The sequence below is a fragment of the Strix uralensis genome, chromosome 16 (genome assembly GCF_047716275.1).
Source record: "Strix uralensis isolate ZFMK-TIS-50842 chromosome 16, bStrUra1, whole genome shotgun sequence".
Taxonomy (NCBI): domain Eukaryota; kingdom Metazoa; phylum Chordata; class Aves; order Strigiformes; family Strigidae; genus Strix; species Strix uralensis.
In genome coordinates this window covers 3,404,582-3,424,769 of record NC_133987.1, presented here as the reverse complement: position 1 = coordinate 3,424,769, position 20,188 = coordinate 3,404,582, and the positions used below count along the sequence as shown (strand labels likewise).

Sequence of the window (20,188 nt, the reverse complement as noted above, 5' to 3'; positions counted from 1 at the left end):
CTGCCGTTGTGCTGGGGTGCTCCATGCCCCGGTGGTGCCACCCTGTCCCACGGCCCTGGTTGGCGCCTGGTGCACCCCAAACCCCCTTCCTGGGCCATGAGAATCCTTGTGCCATTTTGGGGCCAGAAAGAGGCATTTTGGACAAAGGAGGGAGCGGAGGCGACGGGTGGTGCAGCAGTTCCTTCCCGGCCGGTACAAAGGCAAAACAAACCGAAAGCGTGTCCGTGTCCGTGTCCGTGCCCGTGCCCATGTCCATGTCCGTGTCCGTGCCCACGCTCCACCCGGGGCTGTGCGGGCAGCTGGTGTGGCAGCGGGCGATGCCCCGGGGACGGCCACCAAGCCCCCTCCTGCGCCGGGTTCCCGCGGGCACCCCAGCCCCGTGCCTGGCTTGGCCCCGGCTCGGCTCAGCCCCGGAGTCCCCCCGGCCCCCCTCTTGCTGCTGGCGTTGGGGCGATGGCTTTCCAGCTGGAAGAGCAGCGGTGGTGGCAGCGTGTCCTAGGTGCCACCTCCCACCTTTACTCTGTGTCGCCGGTGTCCCCGCGGCAGCTCAGACCTGGCCCCGGTCCCCTGGGATGTCCCATCCCAGCCGGATGGGTCACTCCTTGGCGTTGGCATCCCGAGGGGAGCAGTGTCACCCCATCAACCCCACATAAACCGGGGTGCAGTGGGGTCCCCAGGGTGAGGGGAGATGTTTGCCAGGAGAGGCCAGCTCCCAGGGCAGGATCTGGCCAGGGCGAAGCCGTATGGAGGGGCCAAGTGGGGGCTGTCACTTGTCACTGTCCCCCCCGGGTACCCCGGAGCCTGCCGTACCACGAGACTGAAGCAAGCGAGCATGCGAGGGTGGCGGGCGGGCGGGTGGAGAAAAACATCCTATTCACCAGGGTAAAGCGCCGGGCACCCCAAGGGCAGGGCCGGGGCTTGTGGGGGGACACGCAGCATGGGGGGGTGGCTCAGTTACCCGCTCCGGGGGTGCGAGGGGACCCATCCAGCCTCTGCCACCACCCACGGGTACCAAAAATAAGCATCCTCCTCCTGCCCATCCCTGGGAGCATCCTTGGGTCCTCAGGAGCATCCTTTGGTCCCCAGGAGCACCCTTGGTGGCAGGGCTACGTGCCATCTTGGCACCGGGGTGGGGGCAGGATGCGGCTGGGGGGGGTCATGCCGCCGTTGCCTTCCCACTTTGGGTTTCCATGATGTCCGTTCATCCGTCCGGAAGGAGTTGGCGGGACACCGGGAGGAGGACGGGCAATGGTGGCAGCGTGGGAGGGAATTTACAGGGTACCCAGGAGGGCTCCGGCAAGGGGCGACGCCGTCCCCCATCTCCCCCCGGAGCCCCACGTCCCTCGGGGGCATCGGTGTGGGGAGTGTCTGGGGTCAGTTGTAATCGATGGTGTCTTTCACGTCCCCCCAGCAGACGGAAAGAAATGGGGTGGGCGATGTCAGACGGGGTGGCGGCGGGGTGGGCGCGGGAGCGGGCGGCCGGATCCGGCGCTACTCGATCACCATGCAGCACGGCAGGTGCTGGGAGAAGTACTTGAAGAGCTCTGGGGTGGCCCCGGGGCAGTTGGTGAGCTCCAGCTCCTCCAGCTCCTGCAGCTGCACCAGCCCCGACAGCCCTGTGGTGGTCAGCAAGGGGCAGCCTGCAAGTGGACAGGGTGCACCGTCACCCCAAAACACCAGCACCCTCCAAAACAGCACCCCAAAACACCAGCATCCCCCCCAAAATCACCAGCACCCCAAGACCCAGCACCCCAAAACACGAACACCCTAAAAAGCAGCACCCCAAAAACCCCAGCACCCCAGGAGCTCAGCCTGTGGACCCACCCCCCGGGAGCTGGGCTGGGTGTGGGCTCCCCAGGCAGTTCAGGGGGATGGGGGGGCTGTGCCATGCTGGGGAGGGGGATGCTGACTGTCCCCAGGGCTGTCCCTGTCCCCACACCCAGTCTCTCCCCTCATTCTGGGGGAGCGAGGGGGGGGGTCTCACCAGCCAGTGAAAGGAGGCGCAGGCTGCCCATGCTCAGGAGGTGCTTCAGGCCAAAATCCTGCACCTGGAAAAGAAAATGGAATGAGAGTGGGAGGGGGGACAAGGGGGGTGCTCTGCGGGAGCTGGCCACTGCGGCACAGGGGGCTCAGCATCGCTGGGGCAGGGTGCCTGGGGGGCAGGGTGCTGGGGCACGGAGCCTGAGCAGGGTGCAGGATGCTGGAGCAGGATGCTGGGGCAGGGGGCAGGGGCAGGGTGCCCAGGCAGGGTGCTGGTGCAGGGGCAGGGTGCTGGTGCAGGGGCAGGGTGCCAGGGCTGAGTCCTGCTGAGGTCCTCAGCCTCCTCCCGCTTCCCAGCACTAAGTTGTGGGGGATCCAGCCAGGCCGGGGTGCCCACCCTGAGCCTGAGGCCTGTCCCCAGGGACGTGCCAGCCTCTCTGCCCTCCCCGCTGTGCCAGCCGGGATGGGCACGGCCGTGTTCCCCCACCTACCTGGCAGCACCAGCGCAGGTAGAGGCTCCGCAGGGATGACATGGTGGACAGGTAGCTGAGGCCGGTGTCGGTGATCCGCACGCACCTACCAGGGACACGGGGTGTCAGGGCCAGCCAGGAGCGGGGCACCCATGGGTCTCCCCAGACTGTAGCCCCCATGCTGCACCCTCTGCCTCCAGCACGGCATGGCATGGCTCAGCATGGGGTGGCATGGCTCAGCACGGTGTGACATGGCACAGCACAGCTCGGCATGGCATGATATGGCATGGCTCAGCATGGCACGGCATGGCATGGCATGGTATGGCTCAGCATGGCACAGCACCCATATCACAGCACATGGTATGCCACGGCATGGCATGCCCCGGCACAGCTCGGTATGGCTCAGCATGGCATAGCATGGCACAGCACGGCTCCGCGTGGCTCAACACGGCCCCGTACCTGTCGAGCACCAGCTCCTCCAGCTTGTGCAGGTCGCAGGCGATGTACTCCAGGGCCATGTCGGTGATGCGAGGGCACCAGGAGAGGTCGAGGCTGCGCAGCTTCCGCAGGTTCTCTGCCACCAGCTCCACGCCGTCATCCGTCACCTTGGAGCAGCCCGAGAGGCTGAGGACGCTCAGGTTGGGCAGGCTGTGGACCATGTTGACCACGCCATGGTTGGTGATCTCCCAGCAGGAGTTGAGGCGGAGGGTGTGGGTGGTGTAGCCTTGCTTAGCGGTGAAGTAGGCGAGTGCCGTGTCCGTCACGTGGTAGGCTTGCAGGTTGAGCTCGGTGAGGTTGGGCAGGAGCTGCGAGATGGCAGCGATGGCGTCGTCGGCCACGTTGATGCAGTCACTGACGCTCAGCGCCGTGATGCGGGCGTTGAGGCTGGACCACAGCCCGGCCTCCGTGAAGTCGTTGCAGCCCGACAGCTCCAGCCGCACCACACCCTGCATCTGCTCCAGCATCACCTGCCGAGGGGCAGGGGGTCAGGGCTTGGTGGGCACCACCACCCACCCTGCACTGCCCTGTGCCCTTGCCCCAGCTCCCTCTGAGCTCCCTGGGGCTCTTCCCACTGCCCCCAGCCGTGCGTGGGTCCAGCCTTCTCCCCAGGCCCCCTGCAGCATTGGGAGCAGCATCCCACTCTAGGACATGCCAGCATCCACAGGGGACAGCAGGGGACAGGCAGGGACACCTGGCCACAGCCCCCGCCCTGTACTCGGTGCTGTTGGTGGGGGGCAGGATTAATGCCCACTCCCAGCCTGGGCACTGCTGGGGCAGAATGTGACCATGGAGCAGCTGGTGCTGTGTTTGGCCATGGCGTGGGGCAGGGGACCTTGCTGGGGACCTGGCCTGGCACCATGCAGGACCATGAGTTGCCCCATGTCCATCTGACCCACAGTCCCCTGCCCGGGTGCCCCCCTTGCTGGGGAGCAGCCAGCCAAGTGGGGATGTCCCTGTCCCCTAAGCCCACTGCCACATCCACCATCCAGTGGCATGGCCACCTCACCTGGCTTTGCCTTCCTGGCAGCACCTGCAGGCAGCATCCCCAGGCAGCAGGGATGACCCCCCACCCCCAATAGCATCCCCACCCCCTGCCTGGAAGGGCAGCACAGGCTGCAGCCCATCCCATTGCCCAGACTACAGGCAGGGGCTCCAGATGCTGCCTGCACCCGTGGGACAGCCATGTCACCTGCCTGCCCCTTGCCTGTGGCTGGTGAAAGCTCTGCCTGTGCGTGTGTCCTGGGGGCCACCAGGAAGGACTTGCCAATGCCACATCTCAGCCATCCCGGTCACCTTGCTGGGGTCACCTACCTCCAACCCTGCATCCGTGATGGTTGACCTCTTAAGGCTCATGGACTTGACCCCCTTCTTGGAGAGGGGGTAGTTGTCAATGAACTCACAAATGTCCAGGTCGGAGACGCCCACGAGGCAGAAGCCCTCGAAGCCACGGACTGCGAAGCCCTGCAGGCTGACGAACTCCTTCTCGCCGCCAGGCAGGACGTTGTAGAGCTCTTTGGTGTGCAGGACGGGTGTCAAGCCCACCCAGAACTTGGGTTGGTAGAGCACCCGCCGCCACGCCTTGCACACCTGCGCCAGCACGCACTTCTCGCACGCCGAAAAGTACCAGAACAAACGGTTGAGGATCTTCTCGTCCACCGCCAGCTGCCTTTCCGAGGGCGAGCCAGGCAGCCGCTCCGGCGAGGGCTGCTCCGAGCCTTCGCTCGTGTTCAGTCCCACCAAGGAAGCGCCGGGAGGGGAGGAGACGCCGGCCAGAGCGGCCAAGGAGAGCGGGGAGGCCAGGCTGGGGATGGGCAGGTCACTGCGGTGGGCTAAGGCCGGGCTGAGGATGGCAGGCACGGAGGAAGGCTGGCACAGGCGGTTTTTCACGGCAGGGGTGCCTTTGGTGATGCTGGCGGAGCCGAGGCCGTTGGGTTGCGTGGGGATCTTCACCAGTCCATTGCGGGGCAAACATGGGGGCTTGGTGTCGCCGTTTCTCGGGTTCGACATCTTCCACAGGTCTCTCTGCAACACAGGGATGTGGGCTGAGGGGCTGCCGGTCTGGCAGGGAGAGTGGGTAGAGAGAGCAGGCAGGGCTTGGGGGGGTCGTGGCACCAGTGGGGAGGGAGACCCTGGGGGTCCCTGTGCAAGGAGCAGGGTGGCATGGGGGAGCTGGGCACAGCCGCAGAGGGGACATGCCTGGGGCACAGAGCGGGGGGGTCCTCTGAGGGGCTGCATGGCTCTGGCATCCCCTGTGATGGGGGACAGATGGGAATTTTTCCCTGGACATTCACATCCCTCTCTGAGCCTGGGATCCAGGCACCAAGGGGAGATGGAGCAGGATCATAGAATCACAGAATGGTTTGGGTTGGAGGGGACCTTTAACGGTCGTCTAGTCCCACCCCCCTGCAATGGGCAGGGACATCTTCAACTGGATCAGGCTGCTCAGAGCCCCGTCCAACCCCACTTTGAATGCTTCCAGGGATGGGGCATCTACCACCTCTCTGGGCAACCTCTGCCAGTGTTTCATCACCCTCACTGTAAAAAATGTCTTACTTATATTATCTAGTCTGAATCTCCCCTCTTTTAGTTTAAAACTGTTAGCCCTTGTCCTATCCCTACACCCCCTGATCAAGAGTCCCTCCCCCCTTTCCTGTAGCCCCTTTAGTACTAGGAGGCCGCTCTAAGGTCTCCCCGGAGCCTTCTCTTCTCCAGCTGAACACCCCCAACTCTCTCAGCCTGTCCTCACGGGAGAGGTGTCCCACCCTCTCATCTTTTTTGTGGAGGGGGCAGGAGGCAGCGGCAGCAGAGCAGAGCTGCCCATGCTCGCCGTGCCAGCCGGGTGCTCGGCGGTGAGCCCATGCCAGCCAGGAGCCTCGCCGAGCCTTGCTGAGCTTGCGGCAGCCGGGCGGCACCCCAGCAAACCAGGCCAATAAATATTTCAGCGGCAGCAAGGCCGGCTTTCTAACGGCCCCGATGCACCCCGCCATCCATTATTCAACACATTTCCCTCTATAAATACGGAGGTGAATAATTGATGGGGGCTCAGCCCCCCCGCCTCCTGCCCCAGCCGGTGCCTGGCGTGGGGCCCTGCTGTGTGCTGCCTGTCCTGCCTGCACCCTGTTTGATGGTGCCATGTCAAACCCTGACATGAGCGGGGTCTGAGACTGGAGGGTGCTGGGCTCCTGGCAACCCCTGGGACACAGTGAGGAGCTGGAGCCCAGGAAAGTAACTTCCAGCCCAGGAACCTGGGGACAAGGACATGGTCCCCAAGCCCCAAGGGATGGCTGGCACATCCATCTGGTGGTGGCTGATGGGACCTGAGGATTTTCTCCATCACCCCCCAGACCCAAGATAAGAGCGAGGCCAATATTTTAGCTCCTGATTTGGGACAGAGATGGCCAGGCCCTGATGGAGGGGCAACATCCTGGCTGGTGATGCTCATGGCCCAAGTCCACAGGCTCTGAGGATGCTTCATGCAGCTTGGGGGGGATGGCTGACAAGTGGGGTGCAGCCTAGATTCCCCGCTGCCCTCCAGCCCATCACTTTCACCCTCACGGTTTCCCTGGGCCTCACCCAGCCCTCCTGGATTGGCCAAGGAGGAGAGCAGCCATCTGAAAAGTGCTGTGGAAGAGCCCAGGAGTGCAGGCAGCTGCCTCAGCACAGCCAGCAAACCCCACAGGATGCATGGCGTGCGGCGGCTCCAGGGGACACTGTCCCCAGCACAGCGGGGCCGCGGGACGGGGCTGCTGAAGCCTCTCCCGCGGTGCAAGCGGCAGCGGTGCGGAGGTGCCTGCAGCCAGCCTGGCCCGGTGGCAGCGGCATGGCGAGAGCCCAGCCTCTGGGGACAAGCCGGGCCCTGTGCAGACAGTCTGGCGCCACTCCCCACTCGGATACAGCCTCTGCTGCCTCCGCTCAAGCTGCCCGAGAGAGGAGCTGGGCCTCTGATGCTTGGACATGTATTAAACTCACTTGAAAGCAGAAAAGGAGGGGAAAGAAGGAAGAAACTTAAAACCAGTGGCTTGGTGCTTGGCAGCAATTAGGGAAGCAAACAGAACATGCACCAGGGTGTCTAACACAGCCATACAGCACAAATCCAAACAGATAATTACCAGGCGGCACAGAAAGACTGTCACTCCGGCACGGAGCCCACAGCCAGACCCTTTCAGCATGCTGGTTGCCCCCAGGGAGAGGGCAGGTGGTGGCAGAGGGGCAGCCCGGGGCCTCGGGAGCCCAAGGGGACAGTCACAGGAGGAGACAGATGCTGACAAGTAGCCGGACTGAAATGCAGCCAGCGGGAGGTGTTGGCAACGGTTACAACCAGCACAGACTGAGGCTGGTCCCCGAGGTTGGTCTCAGGGAGGGGCTGAGTGGACTCAGCAGCTTTCCCAGTCCTGTCTTGGAAAGCTGAGCCAGGTCCCCCCGCCCCGGGCGCTGAGGCTGCCTGTCTGGCTCACAGAAATTCCAAACTGTGAATGAGCTGGGAAGTCACATCAAATAGAAAGACGGACAGAGATTCAGGTCTTCTGGGCACAGGCAAGCTCCAGGCAGTGGCGGCAGGAGGCCAGGCAGGCAGGCTGGCTGTACACAGCCACATCTCTCCGGGGAAATGGGCAGGCAAGGATTTGGGGGTTCCTACCACCCCAAAAGGAGCAGGACAGTGCTTGACAGGAGGACCCCAGCCTGGAGAAGGTGGTCTGGGGCCACAGACTGGGGAGGGGAGTGGGTCTGATAGCCTCTCTCTCCTCTGTCTCTGGCACCATGGGGCAGCGCTGGGATCTGCCCTCCCTGTCTGCAGCCCAGCAGCCCCCCAGGTTCCTGTGCCCCAGGGCTCAGGCCACATCGCTCCAATGTACGATGTGCAAGTACTCCATCCCACAGGGATCAGAGCTGCTGCATGCTGGGACGCCCAGCGCACACCCTGCCCTGCCCCAGGCCCTCCTTCTGACCCACTGAGACAGCAGAGGGATGGAGATACGAAGCCATCTGCCTTGGAGGTGCCAGTACAGAGCCTCTATGATGTTCCAGCAGTTCCACGAGCACCTCCATATGCTTTTTGGTTACCCCAGAGCAGCAGGAGAGCAGAGATTTGGCCTTTCCTCCTCTCTCCATCATCTCACATTGCAGTTTGCATGACTGGACCAAGCACATCATCAGAAGGAGAGTTCAGTACTTGGTATAACCATCCTTGCTCTGGGATCCCACAGGAAGGGCCCAGCTTCACAGCCCCCCCATAGCAACCCCCCTCTACTCTCACAGGCCACAGCTCACGGGGGAAGTGTCTGCCAGCAGTGGAGTGCCATCTCCCAAATCCACAGTGGGAGGAAACCTGACAAAAGCAAAGGGCAAAGTCTTTTAGTCTCCTGAATTCACTCCAGGGTGCACGTTTCACAGGAAACGTCATTGCCAGAGAAGTCACTCCATTCATGAGGGTTTTGTCATCCACAATGAGCGATGATGCAGTGGTGGGGGGGTGGATTTGACGCAGGAAGAGAGAAGAAAGAAGGGGGTCTAAGAGCCTGTCACTACAAACATTACACAGATGATGAAGATGCTGGGAAGAATAGGACGAAAGCTGCCAGGAAGACAGAGCTTCTCCAAGCCATTGAAGAGTTTACAATCTCCATGTGGTAGCGAAGAGGGATGAGGGCCTCAAGAGACGGGCAGGATCATCAGTCACCCTGTTAGTGCCACCCCTGCGCGGGTGTTCGCTGGGAGACCCCCCCGGCTGTGGCAGATGAGACCTGCGGGATCCGACAATCATCCCGCTGCAGCCGGGCTGGCGGGCGAGCTCTGGACATGCCGGGCTTGGAGCTCCCCGAGCACTCTGGATCAGCGGGGCTCGGAGGGCCACTGGAGCCCCCGGACAGGCCGGGCGTGGGAGCCCCCGGGCCGCCGGTCCTGAGGGGCGGGGAGGCCCGTTCAGCACCGCGGACAGCGGCCCCGTTCAGCACCGCGGACAGCGGCCCCGCTCAGCACCGCGGACAGCGGCGCGGCCCCCGCCGCCGCCTCACCCCACCAGGGCACCCCGCTAACGTGCCCCTCCGGGACCCCCCTCAACAGCCCCCTGCGAGGGGCCGCTATCGCCCCCCCAGGTCCCCGCCGTCCCCCTCCGGCCTGCCGGAAGCCCCGGTATTGCCCTGCCGGAATCCAAGGCTGCTGCAAAATTATTTCTGTAGAGCCACTGCTTCAGTGACAGAGCTGCTCGGCAGCAAGCAGCCATCTCTCACGGCTTCCTGCACACACACACACACACACACACACACGTATTTATATATATGCACACACAGACACACATGGGCACACACACAACCACGCCGTCAGCGCCCCATGGAGCTGGCGGATTCACCTCACACGAGCCTCGGTGTTCAGCTGCACATATACGCGCACACGTACACACACAAACAGAGATAAGCGCATGCACGCGCACACACACAGAGGGTTGCATCAGCTGAATTCATTAGCCCATCTATTTTTACTAATGCAGCAAATCAAGTTGCTCTACAGGCGGAGAAAACACACCCGAGACATAGTGCTGTGGCAGAGCACACAAGCAAGGCTTTTGTCCAGCACTCCTGAGGGTAACGGCTCCCCGGGCATCCCTCAGCTCTACGCGACATTCCCAGCCAGCAGCAATGGTCTTGCTTTGGGGGGGCTGAACCTGCTGACTGAAGAACATGGTAGTAATAAAGATGTCCCCCTGTACAGATTGCCTTCCCTGGCAGTGCTCGGTGGTGTGCGAGCTGCCTCCTGCTCTGATCCCATCATGTCAGACCAGTGCCTGTGCCGTGAGCAGTCAGAGGGGTGTATGACTGCCGGCCTCGGAGACCGGGTCCCCTCAGAGGGCTTGGATCACCCTGGCAATGCAGGGGGGTCACAGAAAGCCCTGGAGGAGCCACCAGCTCCTCTGGAAATGGAGGGTCAGCAGGTGTGTTTGGGTAGGGAGAAGCTGTACATGTGCGTGCGTGCGTGTGTGCACAGACAGATCTGCGCTCCCAGGCTCGGCACTCATACAAGTCAGCTGGGAGAGAAGACTCAGAGCACAGCTCCCAACTCAGTGCCACCTATTCCCCTGCTGCACAAGCCAGGAATTCATGGTGGGGAAGCCTCACCACTCCACCTGGCCCCAGAGACCTGCCATTTGTGTGATGGGAGCCAGGAAACTTCTTCCTGAGATTACCCTGAGAGCTCCTTGGGAGACCAGAGGGCTGAGAGCAGATTTCCTGCTCCCTTGTTGGCTCCCAATGATGCCAAAGAGCTTGTCCCACCTTGCAGTGGACAAAGAGGCTCTGGAGGGGCTGGGAAAGCAACTGGTTTGAGTCCCACTCTTGCCAGATACCACTCAGTGCTGGGCTGACTGGTGAATCTGTCACTGGGTGTCAGGCAGCTCATGGCCAGGCAGCAGAGCTGACACATCAGGGACTCCCTAGCACCGCTCTCCCCCAGGTCCCACAGCCTTTCCAAATGGCAAGACCTGGGGCTGGGCTCTGCAGGGTCAGCCTCATGCCCAGGGAGCTGGGGGAATGCTGGCTGAGGTGCCAAAGCCAAGATCTGCTCTGGTCCCCACCACTTTCTGCTTAGCTGAGAGAACAGCACAAGTCCAGGAGCACTGGGAGGTGCAGCTCCTGTCCCCTGGAGCCCACAGCATGGGGGAGTTACAGGGAGGAGGCAGAGCTCCAGCCCCCCCAGGCTTGGCCAGGCAAAACTTCCTCACAACAGGCAGCAGAGTCCCCTCTGGCTGCCTCAAGCCTTTCCTGCAGTCGTATTTGTCTTCTCTGCTAAGACCCAAATCTCCCAAAGACATCACACCCTGACCTCCCTCCCTATCCCAGGCAGCCCCATGTCCCCTGGAGGGACACCCCACCCAAGAAGAACACGGGATGCACAGGCCAGGGCAAAGCTACACCTCAACATGCTGCCCTGGACCTATCTCCTCCAGCCTCCTCCAGAGCTCCCAGCCCTCACTGCCATGGGAGGATGCTCATGCTTCAGCCAAGCTCCATCCTGCTCCCCACTGACCAAGGCAAGGGGAAGAGGGAACAGATCCTCTTACACAAACTCCTGCCTGACCTGGCCTCCCCTTGCTGCAAGCCCAGCCAGAGCCCAACCGACAGCACCCAGCATGTTACAGACCTTCTCTTTGCCCCTCTTGGGCCCAGACGAGGTGAACAAAAATGCAAGACCCCAGGTGGAGAGAAGAGCCAGAAGACCACGGCCCACAGCTGCCCCCAAGCCCCCTGTCCTGAGAACACTGATGTGCTCCTCGGGTACTGCTGGGTCTTGAGCCACTTCTTCAAATCCCTTCATCCCTCCAGACATGGCAACAGCCACACAAGAAGCGATGCCCCTTTGCCCCGGGCTTGAGGCCCTGGCTGGGAGCCGGGGTTGGGGCGAGGTGGGTGAACGCCTGCCCAGCACGGGGGCCATCAGTGCCAGGCTCATGGGATGCCGGGGCAGGCAAGCAGAATTCATCCATGAGACTCCTTGCTGCAGGGAGCTGGGGGTGCTAAATGTCACCACGGGCTCCAAAAAGCCATTTGATGCATCCTGGAAGCAAAGGCACTGGCGTGATTCTGCTCCCAGGGCAGCCCCCCCGGCTGCCCGCTTCCCCTGGCCAGGAGCTGGGCATGGGTCACAGCTCCAGCAGGGAGAAACTCTGGAGAAATGGCTTCTGCTGACCTGCCCCCTCCCCAAACACTCTCCCTTTCTGCCCTGGCCCCCTGCTCTGCACCACCAGTCCTGGAGCACCCAACAAACGTGGCCAGTCCCCGTGGTGGGTGGGCAGAGGTTGGGCGGGAGTGGGATGCTGCCAAAGGAGCCCCGCTCGCCCGCGCACCCCATTCTGCTCCCTCCCACGCCATCAGCACCCACTCGCCTCCTGAATCCCCTTTCCCCTCTCCAGGTACAGCTCCGACAGCACAGGCACTGATGGGAGCAATGGGCCATGGCTTGGAGATGGGGAAACTGAGGTACGGGCAGGGTGATGTGGTTTTGCCATGGAGCTGCCAAAGTCTGAGCCAGGCACAGCTTAAATCAGCAGAGCATGAAGGCAGGATCCAGCCCCCAAACTCAAAGTGCTCCCACTCCAGCAGCCCTTCTCCTGGCTGGAGCTTGGCCGCATCCCCACAGGATGGTCAACACGGAGGTGACCCTGCCAGAGGGGACAAGGGGACCCTTTCCCCCGTCCCGCCTTCCCACATGCTCCCCTGGCCCGAGCAAGGGTCCCTCTGTCCCCAGGAGCAGGATCTGGGGAGGTGGGAGGTTCCCAGCACTGGGGATGTTGGTCCCGCTGCTCCCCACCACCGTGGAGCTGCTGGCACAGGGAGGAGAACAGGCCTGGTGGATGGCAAAGGGATCGATGTGGGGGAAGCCAGCTCGGGGAAAAATAGATATCTAGCTCATTAAAAATGGATGCTCGAGTGAGTCCTCCCCACTCCAAAGCCACCTCCCTCCCTCTTCCTGGTAGCCGGAGTGAAATCAGCACCCAGCTTTCAGAGGAGGGGAGATGCCAGCACAGCATGGCGCTCGCTCTGCGCCCGCTGCTCCCACCCTGCTGCGTGCCAAGACGCCCTGGGTGCTGTGGAGGAGGCCCGAGACCCCCTGTACCCCAGACAGAAGGCGGTGATGGAGCAGGACCTCTGCCAGGAGCATCCCCGCCACAGAGACCACCACACTCCGGCCTTTGCTGCCCGGGCACCGCCACGTCCCACCAGTGCTGGCGGATGCTCGAGAGTCAGAGCCACCCTGGCCCGGTGCCCCATGGCACCCCCAGACCCCAACCCGACCGAGGTCAAGGGGGTCTCTGCTTGGTTGCTGCCACAACTCCGTGCCTCAGTTTCCCCTATCTGTGCCCAGCCTGCCTCAGCCCTTCCATGGGGCTCAGCCTGTCCACTCGGCCACTGGCCCCCGACCTCAGCTGGCCTCGCTCACAGACCCTCTGCCTGTCCCCATCTCCTGCTCCACCAACACAACCTGCCCCCAGCCCCTCGCACCCCTCCCAGGCTGCTGGGGGGTCCCTGGCCCCACGCTGGGCTCTGTGGGACCCCACTGCAGGGCTCAGACCCCTCAGCCCCATCCAGCCGGGGTCTTCCCCTTCCCCTGGGCCCTGGGATGGGGGGTGGCTGCTCCTGTCCCCACCCCCGGCCTGTGTCACCCTGCATCCAAGGAAAGCCCCACCGAGGAGTTGGGGTGTCGGGGTGTTAGGGTGCAGGACTGGGGGTGCCAATGGTCCCATAGTGCCACCAGGGAGGACAAGGGGCAGTTTGGGGGCTGGCAGCAGAAGGGGTGTGGGGGGGCAAGCAGCAGCCCTACACCCCGATCACCCTGTCCCCATAGCGATGTCCCCCAAACCCCCCATCCCAAAGCATCCCCGCATCTCCCAGTACCCACCCGATTCCCCCCCTCCTCCCTGCCGTTACCCATCCGGTGATGCCCGGCCATGCTGGGCGGGGGGGGGCACCACCTTACCCCCCCCCCCCCCCAGCATCCCCCTGGTCCCCAAACCTGGGTGGGGGGAGCAGCATCGCTGGGGGATTCACACCGACCACCATCCTCGGTTGAGCTACCGGGAGGCGGGCGGGGGAGTGGGGGGCGCCACCGGACCGGGAGCCCCGGGGCCGGGCCGGCTCCGCCGCCGTTATATAACGCGGCTCCATGATGCGGGATGCGGCGGGGGGTGGTTGCAGTCCCGGTGCCGGTGTCCGTGTCCGTGTCCGTGTCCGTGTCCGTGTCCGTGTCCGTGGCACCGGCACCGACACCGACACCGGCACCGGCACCGGCTTTGTGTTGTGAAGGGTTTTCCCGAGCGGCTCTTACCTCCAGCACCGTCTCCCGAAGCTCATGCCATGCCTTGTGCCCGTCCTCTCTTGGATGCAGGAAGAAAAACACCGGGAAGAAAACCGGGGAAAAAAACCCCAAAAAATCCCCGTTGGAAAAGGGGCCGGATCCTGCCCGGCCCCCGCCCCAACCCCGCTAAACAACAGGAAAAATAAGCGGGGAGTGGGGGGGGGGAATGGGCCGGATCCGGATCCGGGGAGGGGGGATGGAGAAGGGGGGTCCCTCCTGCCAGCCAGGGGAGCTGGGAGCTGCTCGCACACGCACACGCGCGTTTGCACACACGCACACGCGTGTCAGCAGCGGAGGCTGTTAAAGAGACACGGTCGCCGGTAGCGACAATGGATCGTGGCGGGATGGCACCGGTACCGGCACCGGGAGAGGCGAGGTGAGGGTGCGGGACACGGCTCGGAGGGAGGGATGCGGGGGGGGGCTGTGCAGGCAGGGCTGGGCTGGCAGCTGGGTGTGCAGGCAGGGGGAGAGAGGGGTGGGTGGGTGGGTGAATGCAGGGGTGGAAGGATGGGGGGATGGAGGGGGGGATGGAGGCAGGGAGGGAGGGATGGAGGGAGAAATGGAGGGATGGAGGGAGGGATGGAGGGGTGGAGGGATGCAGGGAGAAATGGAGGGATGGAGGGGTGGAGGGATGGAGGGATGGAGGGATGGATGGATGGACAGACGGATGCTTGCTCTGGCTCTCTCCCCCCCCAGGCTGGAGATCCCGGTGCAGACCCCTCCCGCCCCGGCAGCCGGCTCGGGCCCTGCTGAGAGCCCCCGGGGCACAGCGGGGACAGTCAGCTCCAGCTCCAGCACCCCGGGGAGCTGCGGGCACCCAGGGAAGGGTGCTGCACCCAGGTGCTGGGGAGGGTCACCCACCCAGGCCACGGCTGGCAGCGGGACCTGCAGCTGGGGGCTGTCCCATTGCTGCCCCCCCTATTTCCCATCACCTTCAGCTCAGCACCCACCCAGCACCCCCCAGTCCAGGGCCCAGCTTCACCACTATTCCCCAAACTGGAGGGAACTGGTTAGGGGCCACACGTAACCTCATCCCCTCCGCCTGTGCCTCGCACAGCCCCGGGCGAGCAACGGGAGCAGCTCGGCCGGGCCCTGGGGAGGCTGATGGAGCCACCGCCGGGCTCCTGCCTCCATTATTTATAAGCCAGGTCGGGTTTCACACTGGCAGCCGGGAGGGGGGTTGGGGGAGGAGACTGTGCACACACACACGCGCACACACACACACACACACACACACTTGCACTCACACTCACACTCACACTCTCATCCCACCCTGCCCAGCAGGTGACAACTGCAGGAAAAGGGGCAGGAGAGGCTGGTGACCACAGGGATGTGCAGGTCAGTGGCCTCATCCAGGTGACATGTCTTTTCCCCATTGCCTGAGGAACTGGGGGTCCTTCCCCCTGTGATCCCTTGTCCCCCCAGCAATGCCCTGTCCCCCCATGATGCCCCATCCCCATGGGTGTGTCCCAGGGGAGTTGCCACCCAGCAGCAGCCCAGAAGCAGCGCGTGGTGGTCCAACTCTAGGTGACATGCACCGCTTGCTATCATCGCACCCCTGGACACCCCCGGGGTGGTGACAAGGAGTGAGCCCAGTTCCAATGCAGCGGTTGGGCCCCGGATGGTCCCTGTTGTTCCCTTGGTCCTGGCACAGCCCCATTGTCACTAACCCCTGCCAGCACCGGGTCCCAAAGGGGACGAGCTGGGGTGGCCCCATGTCCTGGGGACATGGTCACAGCTGCTGGAGGGGTCCCTGGGTGGGGGGAATCTCTGTGCACATGTCCCCAGTGGAGGGGACACAGCTGGGCTGGACCCCCCCGTGCCGGCAGCCTAGGAGGGTATCCACACCCTCGGGTGCCCGATGTGGGGTGCCCAGGTGTACTGGTGCACCCCACAGCCATGGGAAACCCCAGGTCATCAGCCCGTGCTATGCCAGGCCAGGCCCCCTGAGCCCCCCCAGTCCACAGGGACCATCCCTCCTGGGTGCCAGGAGGGTGGTGGCCGGTGTCCCCACGCTCAGACCAAGACAGCAGCCAAGAGCCAAGCAACACCATTCCTCCACAACTCATCTTTATGCAAACTGCCAGAATCCCATTGGCCTCTGCTGCTCTCCCATCCCCACCGCCCTGGGGATGCTGAAGGGTCTCACCCCACACACCCAGTGTGTCCCCACAGCGATGGGACCATGGGCTGAGCATCACCCATACAGCCGGACCACCGGTGCCAAAGCTGGACCGCAGTGCGCCGGGTGCCGTCGCCGCGGCAACCGCCGTCGCCTAGCGCCGGCTGTCTCCCGGTAACCCGTCGCCTAGCAATGGGGGATTTTTCACAGCTCGGGATGAAGAGTTGAAAGTTATTTTTAGCCCGGGCTGCGAATCAATAGGCAGCTCCATTCGCCGCCCCGCAGGATGCACGCACGGGGCCTTGCTGCGGCGGCAGCGGCGGGGGGCTGCCGAGGGGAGTGGGGTGGCCTGGCTGGCCTGGGGTCACCACCCCAGCACAGCCCCCAGGGACCCCCAGGGCTCAGCTGCCTTTGTGCTGAACGCAGGGCTCAGCCCCTCTGGGCCCCCCCGCCAGTACCCTCCATAGGGCTCAGACTCCCTGAGCAACCTCCGAGGCTCAGACATTCCCCAGGGCTCACCCCTGCCGTAGCCTCCATAGGGCTTGGACCCCCTGCCCCCCCCCCCCCCCGAGACTCAGACACCCCCAGGGCTCCTCCCCCTGTGCTTTCCATAGGACTCGGACCCCCTGGGCCCCCCTCGAGGCTCAGACACCCCCCAGGGTTCTCCCTCCTCCAGCTCACATGTGGGTGAGGGTGGGCGAGGGCAGGGCCCAGCCATGGGGACTCTCAGGCTTCTGTGGGGATGATCATGGTGCTGTGGGGACGGTTAGCTTGCTGTGGGGACCCACATCCCACTGTGGGGACCCTCACCCAGCTGTGAGGACCCTCATCCTGCTGCTGGGAGCCTCATTCTGCCGTGGGGACCTTCTCCCACTAGTGTGGACCCCCACCTTGCCATGGGGACCCACATCTTGCCATGTGGACCCTCGCCTTGCCATGGGGACCCCTGCCTCACAGTGGGGACCCCCACCTTGCCATGGGGACCCCCACCTTGCTGTGGGGATTCTTGCCTTGCCATGAGGACCCCTCCTTCCCTTGAGGACCCTTGCCTTGCAATGGGGACCCCCACCTTGCCATGAGGACCCTTGCCTTGCCATGGGGTTCCTTGAGCCGTGGTTCCCCTCCTGACAGCCTCCCCGAGCTCCTCCAGCCTCTCCAGGGCTTGTGCCTGCTCTCGGGGGCACCACCCTGTGGGTCTGGATGCTCGGGGACACCAGGAGGGGACGGAGCCTTTTTGGCACCAGTGTTCCATGAAGAAGGGGTGGGGGTATCACCGTGTAGCCCCAGGGCTGGGCCAGGAGTTGAGGCGAGGCTCCTCAGCTATTTTTTAAAGATGAGGTGGGTGCTTACCACAGCCGCATCTCCTGCGAGTGCTTGACTGGGTGGGAGAGCTCCCCACGCAGCCACAGGGGGCTGGGCAGTAGGATGGAGAGAGGCTGAGGACCCCCAGCCCCCGAGCAGACCTCCAAGGTCGCAGCCCCCGTTGAGTCCCCCTTTTGTCTTTCCAGGAGGGTTTCTGCCTGTGGGCATGGCCCAGCCCGGAGCAGCCCTGCCCTTGCCATCACCCACCCACAGCGCAGGGTGGAGGGTGCCCAGACCCACGCCACGGGGACACTTTTCAGGCAGCGCAGATGCCCCAGGGACCCGCTGGGGGCTCGGTGGGGGGCCCTACCCAGGAAAGGAGGAACCTTGGGGTGACCCGGCAGGGAGAGAGGGAATCATCAAAAAGCACAAAGGGAGCAGACAGGGTCCCTCCGGCCATGGAGCCCCGAGGTGCCCCGTGAGTGGCAGAGGGGTCTGGGACACCCAGGGCCCCTCGGTCCCCACCTGTGACAGCACAGCATGAGACACCCATCCGCCCCCAAGCAGACGTCCAGCTCTGGGGTCCCAGCGCAAGGCAGACCTGGAGCTGTCAGAGCGGGTCCAGAGGGGACCACGGGAATGGTCAGGGGGCTGGAAGAACCTCCCCTGTGGAGAGAGGCTGGGAGACGTGGGGGTGCTCAGCCTGGAGCCTGTCGGTATAGGAGGGGGCTTGTAAGAACGGTGGAGAGAGGCTTTTCAGCAGGACCCGTAGAGACAGTTTGAAGCTGGAGGAGGGTGGGTTTCGACTGGACAGAAGTGAGGGCGGTGAGGCGGGAGCAGGTTGCCCGAGGGGGGCTGGGGACCCCCCAGCCCTGGAGCGCTGGAGGCCCGGCCGGGGCTGGGGCAGCCTGACCCAGCAGGAGATGTCCCTGCCCAGGGCGGGGTGACCTTTGGAGGTCCCGTTCGAGGAATGGATGTTCTGCTCCGCTGCGGGACGTGGCCTCCCTCTCCCCGCGGCCCCCCGGGGTCCCCCAGCCCGGGGGGGGTGGGGGGGTGGCGGTTCCCAGCCCGGGGGGGACGGCGGGCCGAGCAGTCGCCGTGCCCGCGGTCACAAGAGGGCACTGCGAGCCCGAGCATCCCGGGGCCCCGCTGGCCGGAGCGGGGCGGGGGGCGGCCGGGGCCCCGCCGGGAGCACGGAGCAGCCCAGGACCCGCGGCAGGGGCCGGCGGCTTCCCTGCGGCCCTGCTCGGGCAGCTCCCCGGGGGGCTGCCGGCCCCCCAGCCCGAGGGGGGCCACTCTCCCTGCGGCAGCCGGGGACAAGGGGGACACAGCCAGGGGACACGGCGGGGACGCTGGGCACGGTCAGGGGACACGGCCACGGCCCAGAACTCCCGGGCACGGCTGGCAGCCGGGGGACACGGCGCGTTGGGCAGTGGCAGCCCAGGGGGCTGAGCGAACTGGTGGGGGCTTTGCCCAGTCCCAGGTCAGCCCCATGGCTGCTCCGAAGGGGCTCCTGGCCCCGCTGAAGGCCGTGCCCTGAAGGCAGGCGTGCCCCTGGACCAGTGGCCATGTGCAGGGAAGCCAGGGCTGGCTGTGGTGGGTTTGTCCAGCTGGTGCTGAGGTTTGTCCCATAACACCCGGTGGCAGGGCCCAGGGGTGCAGATTCGTCCCGGGGTGCTGGAGTGGGCTTAGTGCAGGCTCACCGCCATGCGCCCGCAGGGACGGTGGCTCCGGGCTGCAAACAGCCATGCCCCACCTCCCCGCACCCCTGGGTGTCCCGCGGGAAAGTCCCCCAAGGGTGCTGAGCACCCCACCGGGCAGGGGATCAGCCTCAGTGGCGTTAGGGAACACCAGCACCTGATGGCACCGGTGCCACCCCACCTCTGGTGCCACCTCGCCTCTGGGGACTGGGTGGAGGCTGTTTGTGGGGTCCCTGCCTGGACCTCACGCCAACCTCTGAGCCCAGCTGGCCCCACTTGCCAATGATGGCACAGGATCCAGCTCCGGGACCACGTCCCCCCATGCAGGGGTCACCCGTGAGCCAGGTCCTCGAGCCCAGCAACCCCGCACAGCAGCCAGCGGCTGCAGCACGAGGGCCAGCGGGTGCAGAGCCCCCCACCCCAACACCCTGACAGCCCAACACCCATCCCAACACCCTGACAGCCCAACACCCTGACACCCCCACCCCGACCCGCTCCACCTTAACCCGCAGCCCCTCTGGCCCCTCATTTTCCACGGATTCCAGCAGCTTGACTTCTTTCAGCATCATTTCATGGCCAGAAGGCTGCGAATCCCCCTCTCCCCCGCCTGCCCCCCCCCGGCCCCCTCCCCTTTCCCCCTTCCCCTCTTTCTTTCCACCATCCAAATTTACAATCCCTCATTTCCATTCCGCTCCACCCTCTCTCCGGGGACTTTGTTCCCGGCCTGTATCATCCCATCCCAATTGTTCGGTGTTTATTTCAAACATTTTGGCGGGCTGTCACTGGATGGAAACTTAATTAATTGTGGGATTTGTGGTGCTGACACAATAGCAGCCGAAGGCGGGGCGGGGGTGTGTGTGTGGAATAAAACCCCAAGGGGGAGGTTTGGAGTGGGAGAAGTGGGGGTTCGGGTGTGCGTGACCCCCGTGCCAGGCCCATCGCCACGCGCCTCTGCTCCCCCTGGTTAAGAAAATGCTCCTGTGGGGAGGGGGGAGCTGTCAGGGGGATTGGAGTTTATATGGAGGTTGGGGTGTGTGTAACTCTTGGGGTATGTAAACTTGGGGTGTACACAGCCTGGGGTGTGCACAGAGTGGGGTGACTGTAGTCCAGGGTGTGCATAGGTTGGGGTATATATAGCCTGGGGTGCCTGTAGCCTGGGGTGTGCGTAGTTTGGGGTGTGCGTAGTTTGGGGTGTGCATAGTTTGGGGTGTGCGTATTTTGGGGTGTGCGTAGTTTGGGGTGTGCATAGTTTGGGGTGTGCATGGCCCGGG

The 20,188-nt window shown here is 64.1% G+C and overlaps 1 protein-coding gene across 2 annotated transcripts; it reads right to left on the bottom strand.

Moving 5' to 3' along the window:
- Positions 1-165: 165 nt before the first annotated feature.
- Positions 166-14,170, bottom strand: FBXL16 (F-box and leucine rich repeat protein 16). 2 transcript variants are annotated; one of them, XM_074886407.1, is made up of 6 exons: positions 13,764-14,170; positions 4,263-4,973; positions 2,910-3,418; positions 2,472-2,556; positions 1,985-2,048; positions 166-1,640 (listed from the first exon to the last, which is right to left on the bottom strand). In XM_074886407.1, exons 2-6 carry the CDS (start codon positions 4,956-4,958, stop codon positions 1,492-1,494), a joined length of 1,503 nt encoding a protein of 500 aa, XP_074742508.1. In that variant the 5' UTR covers positions 4,959-4,973; positions 13,764-14,170; the 3' UTR covers positions 166-1,491. The 2 variants fall into 2 exon arrangements, with proteins under 2 accessions (XP_074742508.1, XP_074742509.1); XM_074886408.1 differs by lacking the exon at positions 2,472-2,556.
- Positions 14,171-20,188: the final 6,018 nt, after the last annotated feature.